General features: G+C 40.1%; 1 protein-coding gene across 2 annotated transcripts in view; it reads left to right on the forward strand.

Annotated features, from left to right (window-relative positions):
• The first annotated feature begins 6,958 nt into the window (after window positions 1-6,958).
• kcnip4a (potassium voltage-gated channel interacting protein 4a) overlaps window positions 6,959-17,462 on the forward strand; it is a 144,208-nt gene continuing 133,704 nt past the window's right edge. The window contains exon 1 of one of the 2 annotated variants that reach the window (XM_061710331.1): window positions 6,959-7,128. In XM_061710331.1, coding sequence (XP_061566315.1) covers window positions 7,068-7,128 — 61 coding nt within the window. In that variant the 5' untranslated portion in view covers window positions 6,959-7,067. The remainder of the gene's footprint in view (window positions 7,129-17,462) is intronic. The other variant, XM_061710335.1, reaches the window with a different exon arrangement.

The raw sequence follows: 17,462 nt of genomic DNA on the forward strand, positions 1-17,462 counted from the left end.
TTCCATACTTTCTTCCACTGATTAAAGCAAACACTGCCTTATAATGATGACATGAAGCCATCTGCAGAGCTCTCGTCATGTGTTGGCAGACGTGTGCTTTCATTAATGCGCTCGTATGGCCATCCATCTACCTGTGCCAGTCTGTCTCTACAGATTTGGCTTCATTTTTTCCATCCAGGTGCTCCGTTATTTATAGTGACATCAACAGCAGTATCAGTCACTGTCGCAGGTGACAGCTGCAAACAGTGTGTGTGTGTGTGTGTGTGTGTGTGTGTGTGTGTGTGTGTGTGTTCTCCTGCTGAAATACAATGTTTAATAAGTCATGACAGCAGTCATTGAGAAAACATCAAAAACTTTGTAACAACATAGAAATCAGCTAAAGCTGGGGATTTAATTTAAATTTTTTTTTTTTTACTTAAAGGAGCTTGAGGCTCCTTTTAAGAAATTACTCTCTAGCTCCACCCTTCACCACGACGGCCGTTGGGGGTACTGCAGCCAACAGTGAAGCCGGCACGGGAGAACGGGGAGAACGCACATGCAGCGTCATGTGACGTCACATCCGCAGCCCAGCGCGGGAAATTCGGGACCGAATTGCAGCACATTTTGCAGCACACAGCCTGTTCAAGGCAAAGGAGAGATACACTAGAGGGCTCATTCTTTTGGGTTTGGAACACTTCATCTGACATTATTACTAGAAAACTTAAAATGTATACGGATTTTTTTCATAAATTCTGCCACAATCCGGCCTCAAGCTCCTTTAAACATCACTATATTTTTTTTTTTAAATAGCCAACTGGTTGGAACATATCAAATGTCTGGGAGACGCTGCACAATTAATGATGCTTTTAAGATTGCTGGTACATTAATTTGAGACTTTTCAAATCTGCTATGATTAACATAAGTTTTACAAAATGAATGGATGAATAATATAAAGATTTTTAAAAGGCAAAAAGTGAAAAAAGACAATAACTAAGGTGTTTTTGCTTCACTGTTTCCTTTACCAGCCATCACGACGTCCTCTTGTCGTTTTTTTTTTATTGCTTGCTTGAAATCTCAATTCTTTTTATTCATCATACTTTACATTTTATCACGAGAAGAGTTTCATGTGCTGCTGTAATAATAAATACAGTACTGTAACAGTAAGATAATACTTGTTGTAAAGCAGAACATCAACTACATTGTCTTGCTTCATAGAATAAGGTTCTTTCTGGATTGGTGATATACATTGTTCCATTTTTATTCATTCAAGTGTTAGAAGGGCCTTTATGGATGCCATCCATTCCTACAACCTTAACCCACCATGAATACTGACTTTTTAACTGTCCACTGACGGCAAACTGGATGGTTTCTCTTTCCTCTTTATGTCTGATTTACAAGAAACATTTCAGGGTTTTGATTCTCTGTACTATTGGACAGTTTCTCACCTAATTATTAACATTTCACATCAAATCCTGTTAAAGTTCCTGAATGGCCTGGACCATATATTTAGAAAAGCAGAGTCCAGGCCATACACAATGAGACAATGGGGACAATTAAATACTGGGTTTAAATCTTTCCAAATTGCTGCTTTTGCTTTTTGTATTCACATGAGATGTTGGCAAATCAGACTTTAGTCCAATTATGTTTCTTTTCTGTGACGGTCAGTTTCTTGGCTTAAACCCGTTCTGTTTTGTTATATCTCTGAGCAGTTTTAGGATTTATGTTTAGTTTCTGTTCTTGTATAGAAATCTGTTAAAAGACCTTTGGCCTTAACGACTCGCTCTGCAACCTGACGGTTCAGAAATCACATGGACATCATTTTTTCCCCCTAACTTTGTTCAAATCTGTGTCAAGTTGTGAAGAGGAAGTAGACACCGGCTTCAAACATTGTCTCATCTGCATTTGAGTTACGTATATTCCAAAAATAAATCCCATATAAAAATATTCATTAAACTATCAGATGCTCGCAAATACATCAAAGGTGTATAAGGATGAAGCTTCTATTTTGAGAAGTGTCAGCACTTTCCCACACGGCTGCCGAACAAACAGATCCCCGTTTCATGATTTGTCTAAAAGCTGCCTATTGTGTTTAAGCGAACAGAGTACGTTTTACATTGTGACAGACAAAAACAAACACAAAATCCTTTGGTGCTTTTGAGAGACAGCTCAACAATCATTCGCAATCACTGTTTTTGCAAAACACATGCACGTTGTTCTTAAAAATGTTCTAATTTTCAGATTTGCTGACAGGCGGGTTGACCTGCTGAGAATCACGCCTGGTTTGTCTTTTCATTGGGGGGGCTTTCTTGTCTGCTCTCACCGAGTAGCTGCAGTATGTGAAATCTCTTGATTGATTTTGCTCCACACAGTTTACACATACAGTCCTCCAACACATGAGCAAATGTTTATTATCATTATAACCATGTGTGCATGGTCTCATATACGTGTTTGTGTGTGTATATATGTATATATATATATATATATATATATATATATATATATATATATATATATATATGAGAAAGACAGAGCAGAGACGTGTGTGTGTGTGTGATTGTTTGTGCCTTTCTGTGCAACCCCATTTTATCATCCAGAAGGGTTTTGTCTTGGTGCAGAATTATGTAACTGACTAAACCATTTATGGTGGGCTGAAAAACTTTACGCTGATTTATGATGAACCAAGCTTAGGGAATTCAAAAGTTTCATTTAGCCCACGGCTTGCCAAGTAAACCAACTGATATCATAAATTCGGAGTGAGGCGGTGGTTACGGCTGGTTATCACTGTCTGTGTGAGTGGGGTTCTCAAATACCATCTAGTCAGATTATAAGTGTATGCATGCGATGCATTGTCAAACATGCCATTCAAAAGCAATAAACATTAAAGTTTCCTCATTCGGGCAGGAAAAGGATTTATATAAATCCTTGGAATCTGGCTAAGCTTCAAAAAAGGTCAGCGGTTGATTCTGGCTGATGCAACCCAGCTTAAAGAAATCATGCTACATATAATTACACAATACAGTTTTTCACAATTGTTTAAACACATTTCCTGATAGACTACCTCACTTTCTCAAAACTCTAAACACAAATTACAAAACTCACACACAAAATGCAAAATCCTACACTTCTCTTGCAAAAGCACACTCTACCCTCAAAACAGTGTTAACTCTTCACTAAATGGTATTTCATTCTCAAATGCCAAACAGCAGATGGAGACACTATTAGTATGAATGTAAAACCCTATATGAATGCTCAGTAGAATCCTGCAATTGTATGTTCAGTGGTTACACCCTTCAGCTGTTGGATGTATATATCACCATATAGTATTCTTATGTATAGGCTATCAAATAGAAAACACACACTCCTCCTCCTCCTCCTTGTCACCTCTCTCTCCTCCTCCTCCTCATCCTTGTCCTCTCACCTCCTCTCCTCCTCCTCCTTGTCCTCTCCCTCCTCCTCTCCTCATCCTTGTCCTCTCCCTCCTCCTCCTCCTCCTCCTTGTCCTCTCCCCTCCTCATCCTCCTCCTCCTTGTCTCTCTCTCCTCCTCACCTTGTCCACTCTCCTCCTCACCTTGTTCCTCTCTCTCCTCCTCCTCCTTGATCCTACTTGATCCTCCTCCCCTCCTTGTCCTCATGGAGACACTTAGCTCCTCCTCCTCCTTGTCCTCTCTCTCCTCCTCCTCATCCTTGTCCTCCTCCTCCTCCTCCTCCTCCTCCTTGTCCTCTCTCCTCCTCCTCCTCTCCTTGTCCTCTCCTCCTCCTCCTCCTCCTTGTCCTCTCCTCCTCTCCTCCTCCTTGTCCTCTCTCTCCTCCTCCTTGTCCTCTCTCTCCTCCTCCTTGTCCTCTCTTTCCTCCTCCTCCTTGTCCTCTCTTTCCTCCTCCTCCTTGTCCTCTCTCTCTCTCTCCTCCTCCTTGTCCTCTCTCTCCTCCTCCTTGTCCTCTCTCTCCTCCTCCTTGTCCTCTCTCCTCCTCCTCCTTGTCCTCTCTCCTCCTCCTCCTTGTCCTCTCCCTCCTCCTCCTCCTCCTCCTTGTCCTCTCTCTCCTCCTCCTTGTCCTCTCTCCTCCTCCTCCTTGTCCTCTCTCTCCTCCTCCTCCTTGTCCTCTCTCTCCTCCTCCTTGTCCTCTCTCTCCTCCTCCTTGTCCTCTCTCTCTCCTCCTCCTTGTCCTCTCTCTCTCCTCCTCCTTGTCCTCTCTCTCTCCTCCTCCTTGTCCTCTCTCTCTCCTCCTCCTTGTCCTCTCTCTCTCCTCCTCCTTGTCCTCTCTCTCCTCCTCCTTGTCCTCTCTCTCCTCCTCCTTGTCCTCTCTTTCCTCCTCCTCCTTGTCCTCTCTTTCCTCCTCCTCCTTGTCCTCTCTCTCTCTCTCCTCCTCCTTGTCCTCTCTCTCCTCCTCCTTGTCCTCTCTCCTCCTCCTCCTTGTCCTCTCTCTCCTCCTCCTCCTTGTCCTCTCTCTCCTCCTCCTTGTCCTCTCTCTCCTCCTCCTTGTCCTCTCTCTCTCCTCCTCCTTGTCCTCTCTCTCTCCTCCTCCTTGTCCTCTCTCTCTCCTCCTCCTTGTCCTCTCTCTCTCCTCCTCCTTGTCCTCTCTCTCCTCCTCCTTGTCCTCTCTCTCCTCCTCCTTGTCCTCTCTCTCTCTCTCCTCCTCCTTGTCCTCTCTCTCCTCCTCCTTGTCCTCTCTCTCTCTCTCCTCCTCCTTGTCCTCTCTCTCTCCTCCTCCTTGTCCTCTCTCTCCTCCTCCTTGTCCTCTCTTTCCTCCTCCTCCTTGTCCTCTCTTTCCTCCTCCTCCTTGTCCTCTCTCTCTCTCTCCTCCTCCTTGTCCTCTCTCTCCTCCTCCTTGTCCTCTCTCCTCCTCCTTGTCCTCTCTCTCCTCCTCCTTGTCCTCTCTCCTCCTCCTTGTCCTCTCTCCTCCTCCTCCTTGTCCTCTCTCTCCTCCTCCTCCTTGTCCTCTCTCTCCTCCTCCTTGTCCTCTCTCTCCTCCTCCTTGTCCTCTCTCTCTCCTCCTCCTTGTCCTCTCTCTCTCCTCCTCCTTGTCCTCTCTCTCTCCTCCTCCTTGTCCTCTCTCTCTCCTCCTCCTTGTCCTCTCTCTCCTCCTCCTTGTCCTCTCTCTCCTCCTCCTTGTCCTCTCTCTCCTCCTCCTTGTCCTCTCTTTCCTCCTCCTCCTTGTCCTCTCTTTCCTCCTCCTCCTTGTCCTCTCTCTCTCTCTCCTCCTCCTTGTCCTCTCTCTCCTCCTCCTTGTCCTCTCTCCTCCTCCTTGTCCTCTCTCTCTCTCTCCTCCTCCTTGTCCTCTCTCTCCTCCTCCTTGTCCTCTCTCTCCTCCTCCTTGTCCTCTCTCCTCCTCCTTGTCCTCTCTCTCTCTCTCCTCCTCCTTGTCCTCTCTCTCCTCCTCCTTGTCCTCTCTCCTCCTCCTTGTCCTCTCTCTCTCTCTCCTCCTCCTTGTCCTCTCTCCTCCTCCTTGTCCTCTCTCCTCCTCCTCCTTGTCCTCTCTCTCCTCCTCCTTGTCCTCTCTCCTCCTCCTTGTCCTCTCTCTCTCTCTCCTCCTCCTTGTCCTCTCTCCTCCTCCTTGTCCTCTCTCTCCTCCTCCTCCTCCTTGAGCTCCTCCTTCTTGTCGTCCTCCTCCTTGTCCTCTCTCTTCCTCCTCCTTGTCCTCCTCCTCCTCCTTGTCCTCCTCCTCCTCCTTGTCCTCTCTCTCCTCCTCTTACTCTCACTCCTCTGACTTGCTGCTCACCTCTCTCAATATTGCCACCATCCGTTGTTCTCCAAACAAACCAGGAGCTCACCTGTGACCCTTTTATGGCAAATTGCATATTGCACAACAGCCTTTGGAGTTTAGAAATGTGACGGACTGTGTGTTCTGTGTGAACAGCAAGAGAGGGAATTCGGGAAGAGTGTGCAGGATATTGGGGATTGTGTGTAGTGTTGTGAGAAATGTGTGGTATGGAATGGGAATTTGAGTCTAGAGCAGTAAATGTGCTTGGAGTTCAGCAGGATTGGTTTAGCCACCTGAAACATGAGTTTGATGTTCCAATAAATGTGTTTAAACAATTGTGAAAAACTGTAAGCAGAGGTCTTGTGTAAATCTGGCCCAGCCAAGGATGAGCCTTTTGTGTAAAGCTTTGTGATAAAACATGCAAATGTACAAACTAGGGATGAACAACGCAAAGGAGGCACGCCTAGAACCGAATTAAATGACATTTGCAACTTAAAAGTGAAAGAAAATGCAGACCTTTTAGTTTAGTTTAGAGTTTATTTACAAATAATTAAAAAACACAAATACAGATAATAATCAATCGAGGTTTGTAAGATGGGACTCCCCAGAAGCTACTGTAGCTTATGAATAGGGGCCCCGTCACACAGCAGAACAACTATAAATTACACATATAATACATATACATACAGTATAATAACCTTATAACCTAAATAAGAAAAAAAACAAAACAAAAAAAAAAAACCCTCAGATTTCCTAGATACAAATATATTCTTATAAAAATAATACATCAGGTATTGGTACATAAAAATTTTAATAAGAGACATATTTTAATAACAATTTTTGTTTTAGGTTTTAGTCTTTTTTTTAAAAATTGAGAGAGATCCAGACTCTTTTACCAAGCTCATTCCAAATGTTTGGACCTTGGCAGGTTACACTGAAACTTGTACATTTTAGTTTCCTTTTCTTTCCCTCTAAAAGTTGTTTTCCCCTTGTGGTGTGTTCATGAGTGGGAGCTTAAATGGGGATGAGATGACAGAGTCTATCATTGAGTCTAAAAACTATTACACAGGCATTGTGGAAAATACTCTCAGTAAGTTTCAGAAGCTTATATCCATAAAAAAGAGGATCAGAGGGAGCATTAAATTTGCTCCATGATATAACGCGAATCACTTTCTTTTGTAAAATCTGTAGTTTGTCAACATAACTTGGAAACGTACCTTGTCTACATGATGGCCATCCCTCCCACGTCACCGCCAGGCGCGCTCCCGCCGCGGAGCAGCGGGCACGAGCAGAAGTTGAGTTGATGAGTGGCAAGTATCGCAGCTGGTCCGTCTAGGGTTGGAGCCTGTCGGCGTTTTTAACGGGGAAAAGTCTTTCTGCAGGAACCGAGAATGGACGCGAAGAGAGTGGTGACCGTTTCTGCTCAGGTGGACGCGGCGGTGCCGTCAGCTGGTAGGAAAGTGGTGGCATGTTCACACGAAATGTGAAGACTGATTTATGGTTCCGCGTCACACCAACGCAGAGAGTACGGCGTATGGTACGCGCAGGTACGCCGTAAGCTACGCCGTCTATTTAACGCGGAACCATAATTCAGGCTTTAGGCTGCTCCTCTCGCGGAGGAAGCGTTTGCATCATTCCCAAAGTTTAATATTGCCTTTATTAACGTGTTACATACTTTTAAATTCAGGTTTGAGGTGTTTTTTATTTATTTTTCAACTCAACTTTAAAGTTAACCTGTATCTAATTCTATTAAAGTCAAATGGTTAATTGGCCCCATTTTTCATTGCTCACTTCTCATTACTGCTTCAAAAGGCAATATTAAACTTATATTTTAAGCTCTATTTTTATCTTTTCTATCACCACATTTCTGATGCTTAGATTGTATTTATTTATTTTTGTCTTGTGGAAACATTTTCATAGTCATGTCGAGACTTTTGCCTTCCATTAAAAGAAAAACATTGGTTGGTTGACGGTTTACAGAAAGTTACAGACATCGTTGTTACAGTCTGTAATAAGGGCTTTTACACCACAACATACACTGTGGATGCATGCACACCAGAATCCTGGATATGATTGTATTTTTGAAGTGTCTTTGGTGGTAGTTGAACCTGTAAATGTCTTTTTCAGTTTTTAGGACCTATATAATGTTTTATTCTAGTGTGAAAGAGCTCGACCTGCCACCTACAGTACTGAGTCTGTAGTAAAGATCACAATGGCTGATCTACAGTATCTATCTATCTATCTATCTATCTATCTATCTATCTATCTATCTATCTATCTATCTATCTATCTATCTATCTATCTATCTATCTATCTATCTATCTATCTATCTATCTATCTATCTAGGTGCACATTCAAATCACCATGCATACAGGGATTATAAAAGTAATGTTTCTAATGATTCATAGTGACACCAGATAGAATATGAACAAAACAAAGAAAAGGAAACATTGTTGTTGGATTTCTTAACAATAAATATTGAATTCCTAACACTACAATTCCAGTTAATCCATTTATTTTCCTCTCTTCCCCAATTTTATCATCTTGACTTGTAAGTGCAGTGCCAGATTATAGCTATGAGACCACTTTGAATATTTTCCCATTGTTCTTCTGTGAGTGAAAGTCTTTTTTATAATTTTAAATCTTAATCCATATTTATATATAACATAACATTATTTATTTATAGTTTGCAATATACTTGAAATTATAATTATAGATCAAATAATTATCTCACCAAAGGTTGGCACTGTGTGGGGGGAAAAAAGAGAACAACCCACAATCCATCTGCTGTTTCAGCACCATGGACAGAATCATCCGTACGCATCATACACTATAATGGAACGCTTCTCCTTCAGTTTACAAACAAATATGATTCTCAATATTTTCAAACACTGTCATTATTAGAAAAAAAAGAAGAATATATTGAATTCAACTGCATACATATTTTCATGGATTTCTCCCTTCCCTGTGCTATGCTTGTCTAGTTTCTCAACAATGGGCCATTTATAATCTATATAGGTTCCCTTCTGGATGCCCCTTTGTCTCACTCTCACACCTAATTGACTTCCAATTAACTTGTTGTAAAGTTATGAGTGACTCATTCAAGATGTGTAAAGAGACTTTAATTGTTCATAGATCTCAATGATTTATTGTTGCTAAGGACTTTAGTTTTCCCATTAATTGCCGTAGCCAGGATGTTGTGTGATAAGTTGCTCCATGCAACTGCTACCACAGATGCTATTGAGAAGAAAAACTCACTTCAACTAATGAGGACATGCAGACTTTGACAGATGCTTCAGTGGGGGTTGAATACAGATTGTGAAGGTGGGTAATGTAATAATTATGAAGGTACTAGGAGTATACAGTTTGAGCTATCTTTTTTTATTTTGCAGTAATTATGCAATAAGATTATCAGAGGTGGCATTTGTTATGATAGATGAATACTGCTATTCTCCACTAAAACTTGTTTTAAAACATTTGTAACAGCAAGGTTTAGGAGTTCTGCATTTTGCCTTAAGCAGCATGTGACTCAGCCCCATCTACTGAATTTTCTCTAGACAGCTTTAGACACAGCCACTTCAGGCAATGCTTTTCATAATTCAGATATACTTTATTTCACCAGGACAAGATGTTTTGTTTAGGGACTTGTGACATGTAAGCATTTGGCACTACTTTGTTCAGTACTTGTTTCTTGTAGAGTGAAACTACTCGCTGTCGCTTCTCAACTCCTTTCATTTTCTTTCCACATACTACTTTTTCCATGGGGGATACCACATCATGAACCCTCCCCAGGGAAATTTTTAAAAACATAACAATTACTCGTTAAAAAAATGTCAGAGCCACCCAGCCATGGCTTGGTCCTCCCTAGAGTTCCTTCTTTGGTGCTGTGATTCTTTGCATCAGTGCCTTGGAGTTGTCACAGATCACCACCACATCTGCCTGTCTGCCAGCAGCTTCCCAAGACATTTCCCTGCTCGAGTGCAAAGTTTTTGATTTCAGAGAGGTGATATATGAAACACAGCCTCTATAAAGATTTGGTTTTCAGATTTAACTGCAGTTATTAGCTCCATCTTTTATAAATCATTGAAACAAAGCTTTCATCATTGTGGTTATTTTGGTAATTGCTGTTTTTAGTTCATAATTAATAAGAATTACACAGATGTAACTATGGCTCCTTTAGGAGCTCTAATAATGCGCATTAAATGATAAACAGTACAAATACAAAAATTATACTTTATTTCATAATGTTATTGGTGGTTAATGCCATTTTATTTACATTTGATTACCTGGGATCTCATTTAACCCGCTGTATGATGTAATCTTCCCAAACAAGCTAGTTTATGAGCTAGAAAATGTTGACACTTGTGTTTATTGACAGAGTAAGTAATGCATGTAATTGCACTAATCACTCAGTCGGTTGTGGCAAGTGCAAGCATATACGTCTGAGAAATACGACCACCGTTAACATTTCCATGTGCATGACCCAATTAACTGGACTGAGATTGTTCTGCACTTAATGGTGAACATTAGTGCTTAGTAAAGACACTTGGAGTAAGTGAGCCGTGTACTGTTCGCCTATGATGTAACCAAGTGCAATATCCGAGTTGCAGTATTTAGTAATCTTACCATATTCTCAATATCTCAGTGGGGAGAAGTGTATAGCTGCTTGATGTTTACAGCAAAAAGTCAACATTTAGTGGTGCTTTCACAAAGGCCGTGGGTTTATTTTGCATCTGTTCTTTGAAATCAGCATTAAGCTCATCTGGATTTGAAAACTAATAACAGTCAGTATATATTTGCTTTTCTTCCTCGGCATCCATCAGGTCTTTTGAGACGGTGATGCAGAGGTGCAGGTTGACAAAACTGCTCCAGTTCTGTCAGACAGAAGAGCGGTGTGATCCAGATTTTCAGAGGAAACTTTTGGCACAATGCAATAAAGGATCACAGATTCTGCTTTTTCATTAGATTTTTATTAGACTAGATTATATTGTACCTGGTGAGAAAGTGGAAACCTGCTCACAGGGAAAGTAATTAATAGATTTGTTTTTCATATCTCACAGTTTTGGAAAGTATCAGCAGTTACAGCAACACTTTCAGGTGGTTGAACAGGTTCATTTTTTTGTCTCTCTCTAGTCTACTCTTCAAAAATAGATTAAAAAAAGATGAATTAGCCATGTATGAAAAGCATAAAATCATCTTAGCAGCCCAACAGCCCGGGAGTTAATTGTATTTCTCAAAATAAAGAGGTATTTTTGTTGTGAAATAAAATAAAAAAATATCTTCATATTTGCTTGTTTTCTAATTGCACCATGAACACTCCTTGCTCATCTCCTGGGCATCCTAAAGCAGATTTTATTTGTTTTGGATCCAGGTTTGTGTTGTTGTTTTTTTCTTCTCGCATGGACTGGGTGGGGCGCATCTGCTCACATGGACCATCTGTCTTGGGACTCAAGCCAGAGAAGAATGATGGAAGGAGAATTTGGAGCTCAGAAAGAAAAGAGGAAAAATAAAGGAGGGCTGACAATAAACGCAGAGTCCACAGAACGAGAGCTGGACTGAGGTAGTGATGTATGAAGAGAGTTCTGCTGATTGAGATGTTGAGCAGAAAGTCCAGGAAAGGGGTCATTGTGCCGTTTCTATGGTCATAACTGCAGGGATGGTTGAACATAAGGTGCTTGTTTGTGATTTCTGTGATTCCTGAAGGCTGAAAGAAGTGGACTATCCTTCATGTTTATGTTTCCACTGTCAGGCTTGTTTATGCCACAGATCCTCTCTATTTGACGTCTTTGTATAGAGTGCCAAACAGACGGTGCCAAGTGAGGGACAAGGCTTGGTCTGAGCTTGCAAATGTGTTTTTCTTTGTTTGTGCCAAGGTGACATCAAGGATGAGCTACATTCCTTTAAAGAAAAGAAATCTTGATCACCTTAGTCATCTTTACCTTTTGTTTAGCAAATATTTATATATGACGTGTTTTACAGTACTCGAGAAGCCAGTTTTTAGGCTTTAGCAGCATGACTTTTTAATAGAAACTGTAACCTCATCAGCTTTAGATAATGGACTTGTGTTGGTATTTTTAGACATGAAGATATTAACAGCAAATCCTTAAAGTCCTGTTATCTGAGAAATGGGGCCTACCTAGGTTCTTTTCAGCACAGTTCAGTAGATGTATTTGATCTGATTGAGATATGGGCAATTTGGAGGGATTGTCAATGCAGTTTTTTTACCGTATGGCAGGATGCATCATAGCTGAAAGAGCCTTCTGCTAACAGGGAATACTATCGCTATGAAGAGGTGTACAAAGTCTTCAGCGTTTAGGGTGATTTTTGGTTTCAAAGTAACATCCACATAATTGCCAGGACCCGAGGCTTTCCAGCAGAACTTTGCCAGGAGCTTCTGCACACATCAGAGGACACATCATTCTTCTGTAACATGGTCTACTTCTGACATTTACTACTTGCATAACATTGTTTTCAGGACTGGACCTCGTCTTAAAAAAAGAAAAAAAATCCCAGTATTTCTAGTTTGAATGATGAAACAATATAAAATATGATACAACTGTATAAGTGGAGTAAATATTCAATTGTCTCATTAGGAGCCGTTCTGTGTTGAGTTTACATGTTCCTGTGGTTGGTTTTCTTCAGGTACAGCAGCTTCCTCCCACTGTCTAATGTTAAGGTAAGTTGGTGACAGGAGTAAGTGTGAGCATGTGTGGCTGCTGATCTGTGCGTGGAGCCGTGATGGACTGGCCACCTGTCCAAGGTGTACCTCTGCCATTTGACCAAAGAGAGTTGAGAGATGCTCCAGAAAACCGCCGGGGACTCTAAATAGGATTAAGTGGGTGCAGATGGATAAGATACACCTATTGACATTCCCATTACTGACTAAGATAAATGGACGATGTAGAGTTGACTCTTCAGGCAGAAACCGAGAAAACCCTTCACAGCTTTTCTGAGAATCTCCAGGATTTTTGATTATTAAATGAATAATTCAACATTTTTATAGTCAACAGTACTTCTGAGTTATTTTTTTATTTCACGTATAGCAGTGAAACACGTTTTTTGCAACTTCTGAAAGGCTGTTTTTACCACACTCGTCTGTCCACTGCGTCTGCATATTTGTGTGAAAGAAGCTGCTGCTCTGAGATGGTGTAACCTGCTGTTTTCAAACATGCTGTGTTAGAATCCAGCCGCCGTTCACAACCTTGTCTGATAATCTGTAGAAGAAATTGGATGCATGGTCTCTGTTTTTAAGCCAAGTTGATTTGTAACTCCAAATTATTAAATTGATAATTTTGTTTGTTGTTTTCAGTTGGTAACCTGGCTTTCTGTAACATGATTTGTTGACTTTTAACTATGCGTTTTTAAAAACTTTTAATAATTGGAGTTAAAAATAATTCCTTACTCTAATTATTAATTGTGCAAATTAGTTACACTGATGTTAATCACAGACCATCCCTGAATCACTTTTAAAGTAAACACATATGTGTTTGTATATGTGTGTGTATATGTATATATATATATATATATATATATATATATATATAAATTGCTGTTTTTTAAGGAAATCAGAGGAAGCAAAAATCCGTTTCGTTTGGTCAAATATTGTGAAAATAAGTCTGAATTGGCCTTTAAAAAGGACATTTGGTGCATTCCCTTGTAAAGCTACATTTCAGTACGTGCAGCAGGATGAGTTTTTCCAAGACCTTCTGGATGAAATGGTGTCAGGGTTGAGGATCACACAGGCCATATGTGGAGGCAGGACTGGCATGATTGGCCAACTGGAGGGTCCGTCTGTCTTTCTTCTCATCCCAGTAGTGGGGAGGCTCATGAGCCTATTCTGGGAATTCATTCCTCCACATGTCCATGTCCTACAGAGCACTGCCAGCCCATACTTATTATAGACACAACAACATGAAACTAAAGAGATGTCATTCCGCTGGTAGAGAACCACATGAAAACTGCATACAGACAGGTTTTTACCAGGCTGGATCAATCTCAATATTTACGCAGAACTAGATAGGAAGAGTCACAATGCTTATCTGCTTTATTTTAATCAATGATTAGCTGATCATATCAGTTGTTCAATTAGCACATATACTGTATCTGTGTGAACTATGGAGAGAATGAATCAGAATGCCAGTTGTGGGATCGGTGCAGTGTAGAAGGCTGACACCAAGTGGTGGAACAAAGGAAGGACTGTTTGGAAGAACAGCGTGTCCTTCAGTCCAGTTGACGGATGTAGTTCTGTCATTCTTTAAATTGTCCTATTGGAGTTGGTGGAGTTGGCCTCAAAGAGCCTCATAGAGCACTTGTCTTTTTCTTTGTGGTATAAATATTTTTAAAAATGATAATTTAATTAGGTTGGACTGAGTAATGTGGACAGCGTTGTCAGATGCTATTGAATTACTTACCATACTTTAAATGTTTAGGATGACATATAAAGTGTAAATATAGCAAATATAATGTAAAGCTGTTTTAATCGCTTTAATTACTAATGCGACAGCTGAACATGTCCACATTAAGAGAGTAGAAAAGGCTGATTCCTGAAGCAAATATTTAAAGTTTGCAACTTATATTCCTATTACTTTTATATTCATATTAGTTGGCAAATGTGCTCTTAGGCCTTCGAACCCACCTTTTTCTAAAACTATGACTGTACCTTGAACAATTATAGATGGCTGGTAGCTATTCTGATAAGCCCGCATTAGCTATGCAGTGACAAATTGCTCTTTGTTTGAGCTGAAAATCAAAATGTGTCCCCAGAGAAAATTAAAGTGACCTTACAACATAAACCCGCAGATGGGATGTATTCTTTTGTATGCTTGGCTGCCACAGTGACACGCATCCTTACACAGAAAGTGGCTCAAATCCCTCTAGGTGCTTGTATAGTCACCTGCACAAGGCGTGTGTACACGCTGACCGATAAAGACCTGCTGTTATCTTCAGATAGCAGGCACTGCGGCTGAATAATTTATGGAGGCATTCCAACATGCTGACTGAGAAAACTACATACCCCCGACAGAGGGCAGGGCAGCAGTAAAAGGCTTGCATGTGTCTTTGGAGGAGTGCGGGTGTGTGCAGTCTATTTCACTAATGCAGGAAGAAATGTGTGTGGAGGGGAATTATTTTTCTTTGCTATTTTGAATGCAATTTCTAAAATGTGCACTTATATATACAACTCGCTCTTAACAGTGTTGTTTGATTTTTTTTTTTTTTTTCTATGATTTAAAAAAAAAAAGATTTTAAACAGGCTGTTACATCCCTACCCACATAACAAGAGGAAGAGACAGCAATTGTACCAAGTTGAGATAATCACGTAATAAGTTATGAGCCTTATTTAAGCAATAATCAAATGTATATATGTATATGAGAGCTCCCGTGTTTCTACAGCGAGACAAGAAGTACATCAGTGATATCCACACTGCAGCTTTAGGAAAAGTTATTCAACACTTGCAACATCAAGAAGCTGCACACAGGCATCGCTTTGCAGTTACTGTACTAGTGTGTTGCTTGAAGCATTATAAGGAAGAGAAAGATGGAAAGCCGAGCTATGAGTAGAAAAATTAATGACCAAATTGATGGCTTTAAGTGATTTGTGGAGCTGTAGTTCTGTAAGTCAGCTGGCAGGGATTTCAGCCGGTGCCTCATGCAGAACCATTTAAAATGTGATTGGATGTTCATGACTGGTTGTGGAAGTGCTTGTGCGGCCTGAGTTGGTGTTTTACTGCATACAAATAATTTGTATTTACATCCACTATCGTTCTTTCAGAATTCATCCACCCATCTTTTTCCGCTTACTTCTTACTTTCAGAATTCACTGATATAATTCATCACTTTTTTACTACTAATGTGACAAAACCGGTTTTTATTTTGTACGTTTCCAATTTAAAACACGTAGTTACTTTTGATTCCTTTAATAAATATCTGTTTTTTCCAAGGAAATGTAACAAACTGGAGATCAGCAATTAGTTATTTTCCTGCTTTGAAGTGCGCTTGTATTCCAATGGGATCTTTTAGGCTAGAAACATGATTGTATGATGATGTCACACCACAGTTATACGGATATATTACACCATGAGTGTGGGTTTTTTAAATATTTTTGTACCCCAAACTCTTAAGAGATAGTTTTGTAACATTTTTTCCAGCCTGTTGAAAATCATGTCTTTCTTTCATCAGACATATCATTTGTTTAGTTAACCGTGTTTTATTTCCATGGGTGAGAATTTATTTTAAATCATATTTATGCTGAAGTATAAACCACTGTACTTTAGTTCCTTGTGATCATTTTGGATAATTATGAGAACAGTTTTTATTGAGCTTTATAAACCTACCAGATAATAATTATTATTATAATTAATAATAATTATTCAGAGGCAATTGTGATGGTTGGATTTTCCGAAAAAACCTGCTGATCAGAAGTTCTAATACCATTAATGCTAGTGTTCTAAAAAATCAATAATAGTATAATTGATTAATAATAATTTAAAAATAATAGTGACATAAAAGGAACAGAAAAGGACTTCACTTTGAAGTCCTATTTAATGAGGTATTATACCCACGTATCTTTAAATACTGCATTGCAGTGTATTTACTCCTTGATGCTGCCTCCCTCCTGTATTCTGCTAATTTTAGCTGCCAATTTGGAGGACGAGGTCAGGGTTGGCATATGAGCAGTGGGGAAGTAAGTGTGTGTGTGACACAGATGCAGACAGCCTTGAAGCCCGCCACTCAGTGTGTCTCCAGTCTGGCCTTGCTGTGACTGTCAAATGACCTGCTAACACAGAGAGACAAGTGCTTTGACTACACAGCGGCTCTGGAGAGGACTGATGGCAGAGACGGAGCTCGTTTCAAGCTATTGCAGCAGAAATTAACGAGCACTCTGGTTTATGACTCCAACTTGTGCAGGTTTGTTGCAGAGTTCTTTTGGGGGTGGGGGGTTAGGCAACTCTTGAATGAAATTGATAGTGTCTAAATGAAATTTCTCCCATCTTTTCTGGAGGACTTCACCGTATATTTTTAATATTTTTCTGCAAGGAAAAAAGTATAAATGGAAGCGGTATTAAACATAAATTTTATGCAATTAAGAGAACAGATTTCAAAATGCCAACACTCTAAAACATATAATTCATTTACACATGTATTTTTTTTAATTTTTTTTATTTGTTATAGAGGGACAATGTACATTAATGAACATTTAAAAAAAATGTAAATGCACCCAATTGTAGCCAAAAGGCTAATTTCCATTGGCATTGACATACTGTACAAACCAGTGGCAAATAACTCCAGTAAGATATGAGCACACAGTCACATTACACTACAAACATACTGCAAAGGAAAAGCAAATAGAAGGCTTTACAAAAACAAAAATGTGCCTTTTATTCTTGATTACACAACAAAGAGTAATATTTTACTACAATGCTGTCGTTTTATTTAATGAAAAGGATTTTTAAATGTGGATACATGGATGTAGATGTACAATAAAGTCATGCATTTCATAACAGAATGCATGCTTAATTCAGATGAAACAGCTAAGTGCCTTTATGCCAGCTCAGTGTTATGTGCTGATGCAGCTGGGTAGCTATTGCTATGGTTAATGGCTTCTGTGATGGCCATTTGCGTTATCTCTGGGAGTTATATGTAAATGGTGGCCTTGGTTTAAATGAATCCTGTTGTCTTGAATGTGTGAGCTTCATCAATTACACCAGGGTTGCTAATATCCTTTGGCCTCTCCAAATCCACACTCCAACACTGGCTTACGAGTCTCAGGTCTTCTTAAAGAGCCAGTG

This window comes from Cololabis saira, chromosome 20 (assembly GCF_033807715.1).
Source record: "Cololabis saira isolate AMF1-May2022 chromosome 20, fColSai1.1, whole genome shotgun sequence".
Classification (NCBI taxonomy): domain Eukaryota; kingdom Metazoa; phylum Chordata; class Actinopteri; order Beloniformes; family Belonidae; genus Cololabis; species Cololabis saira.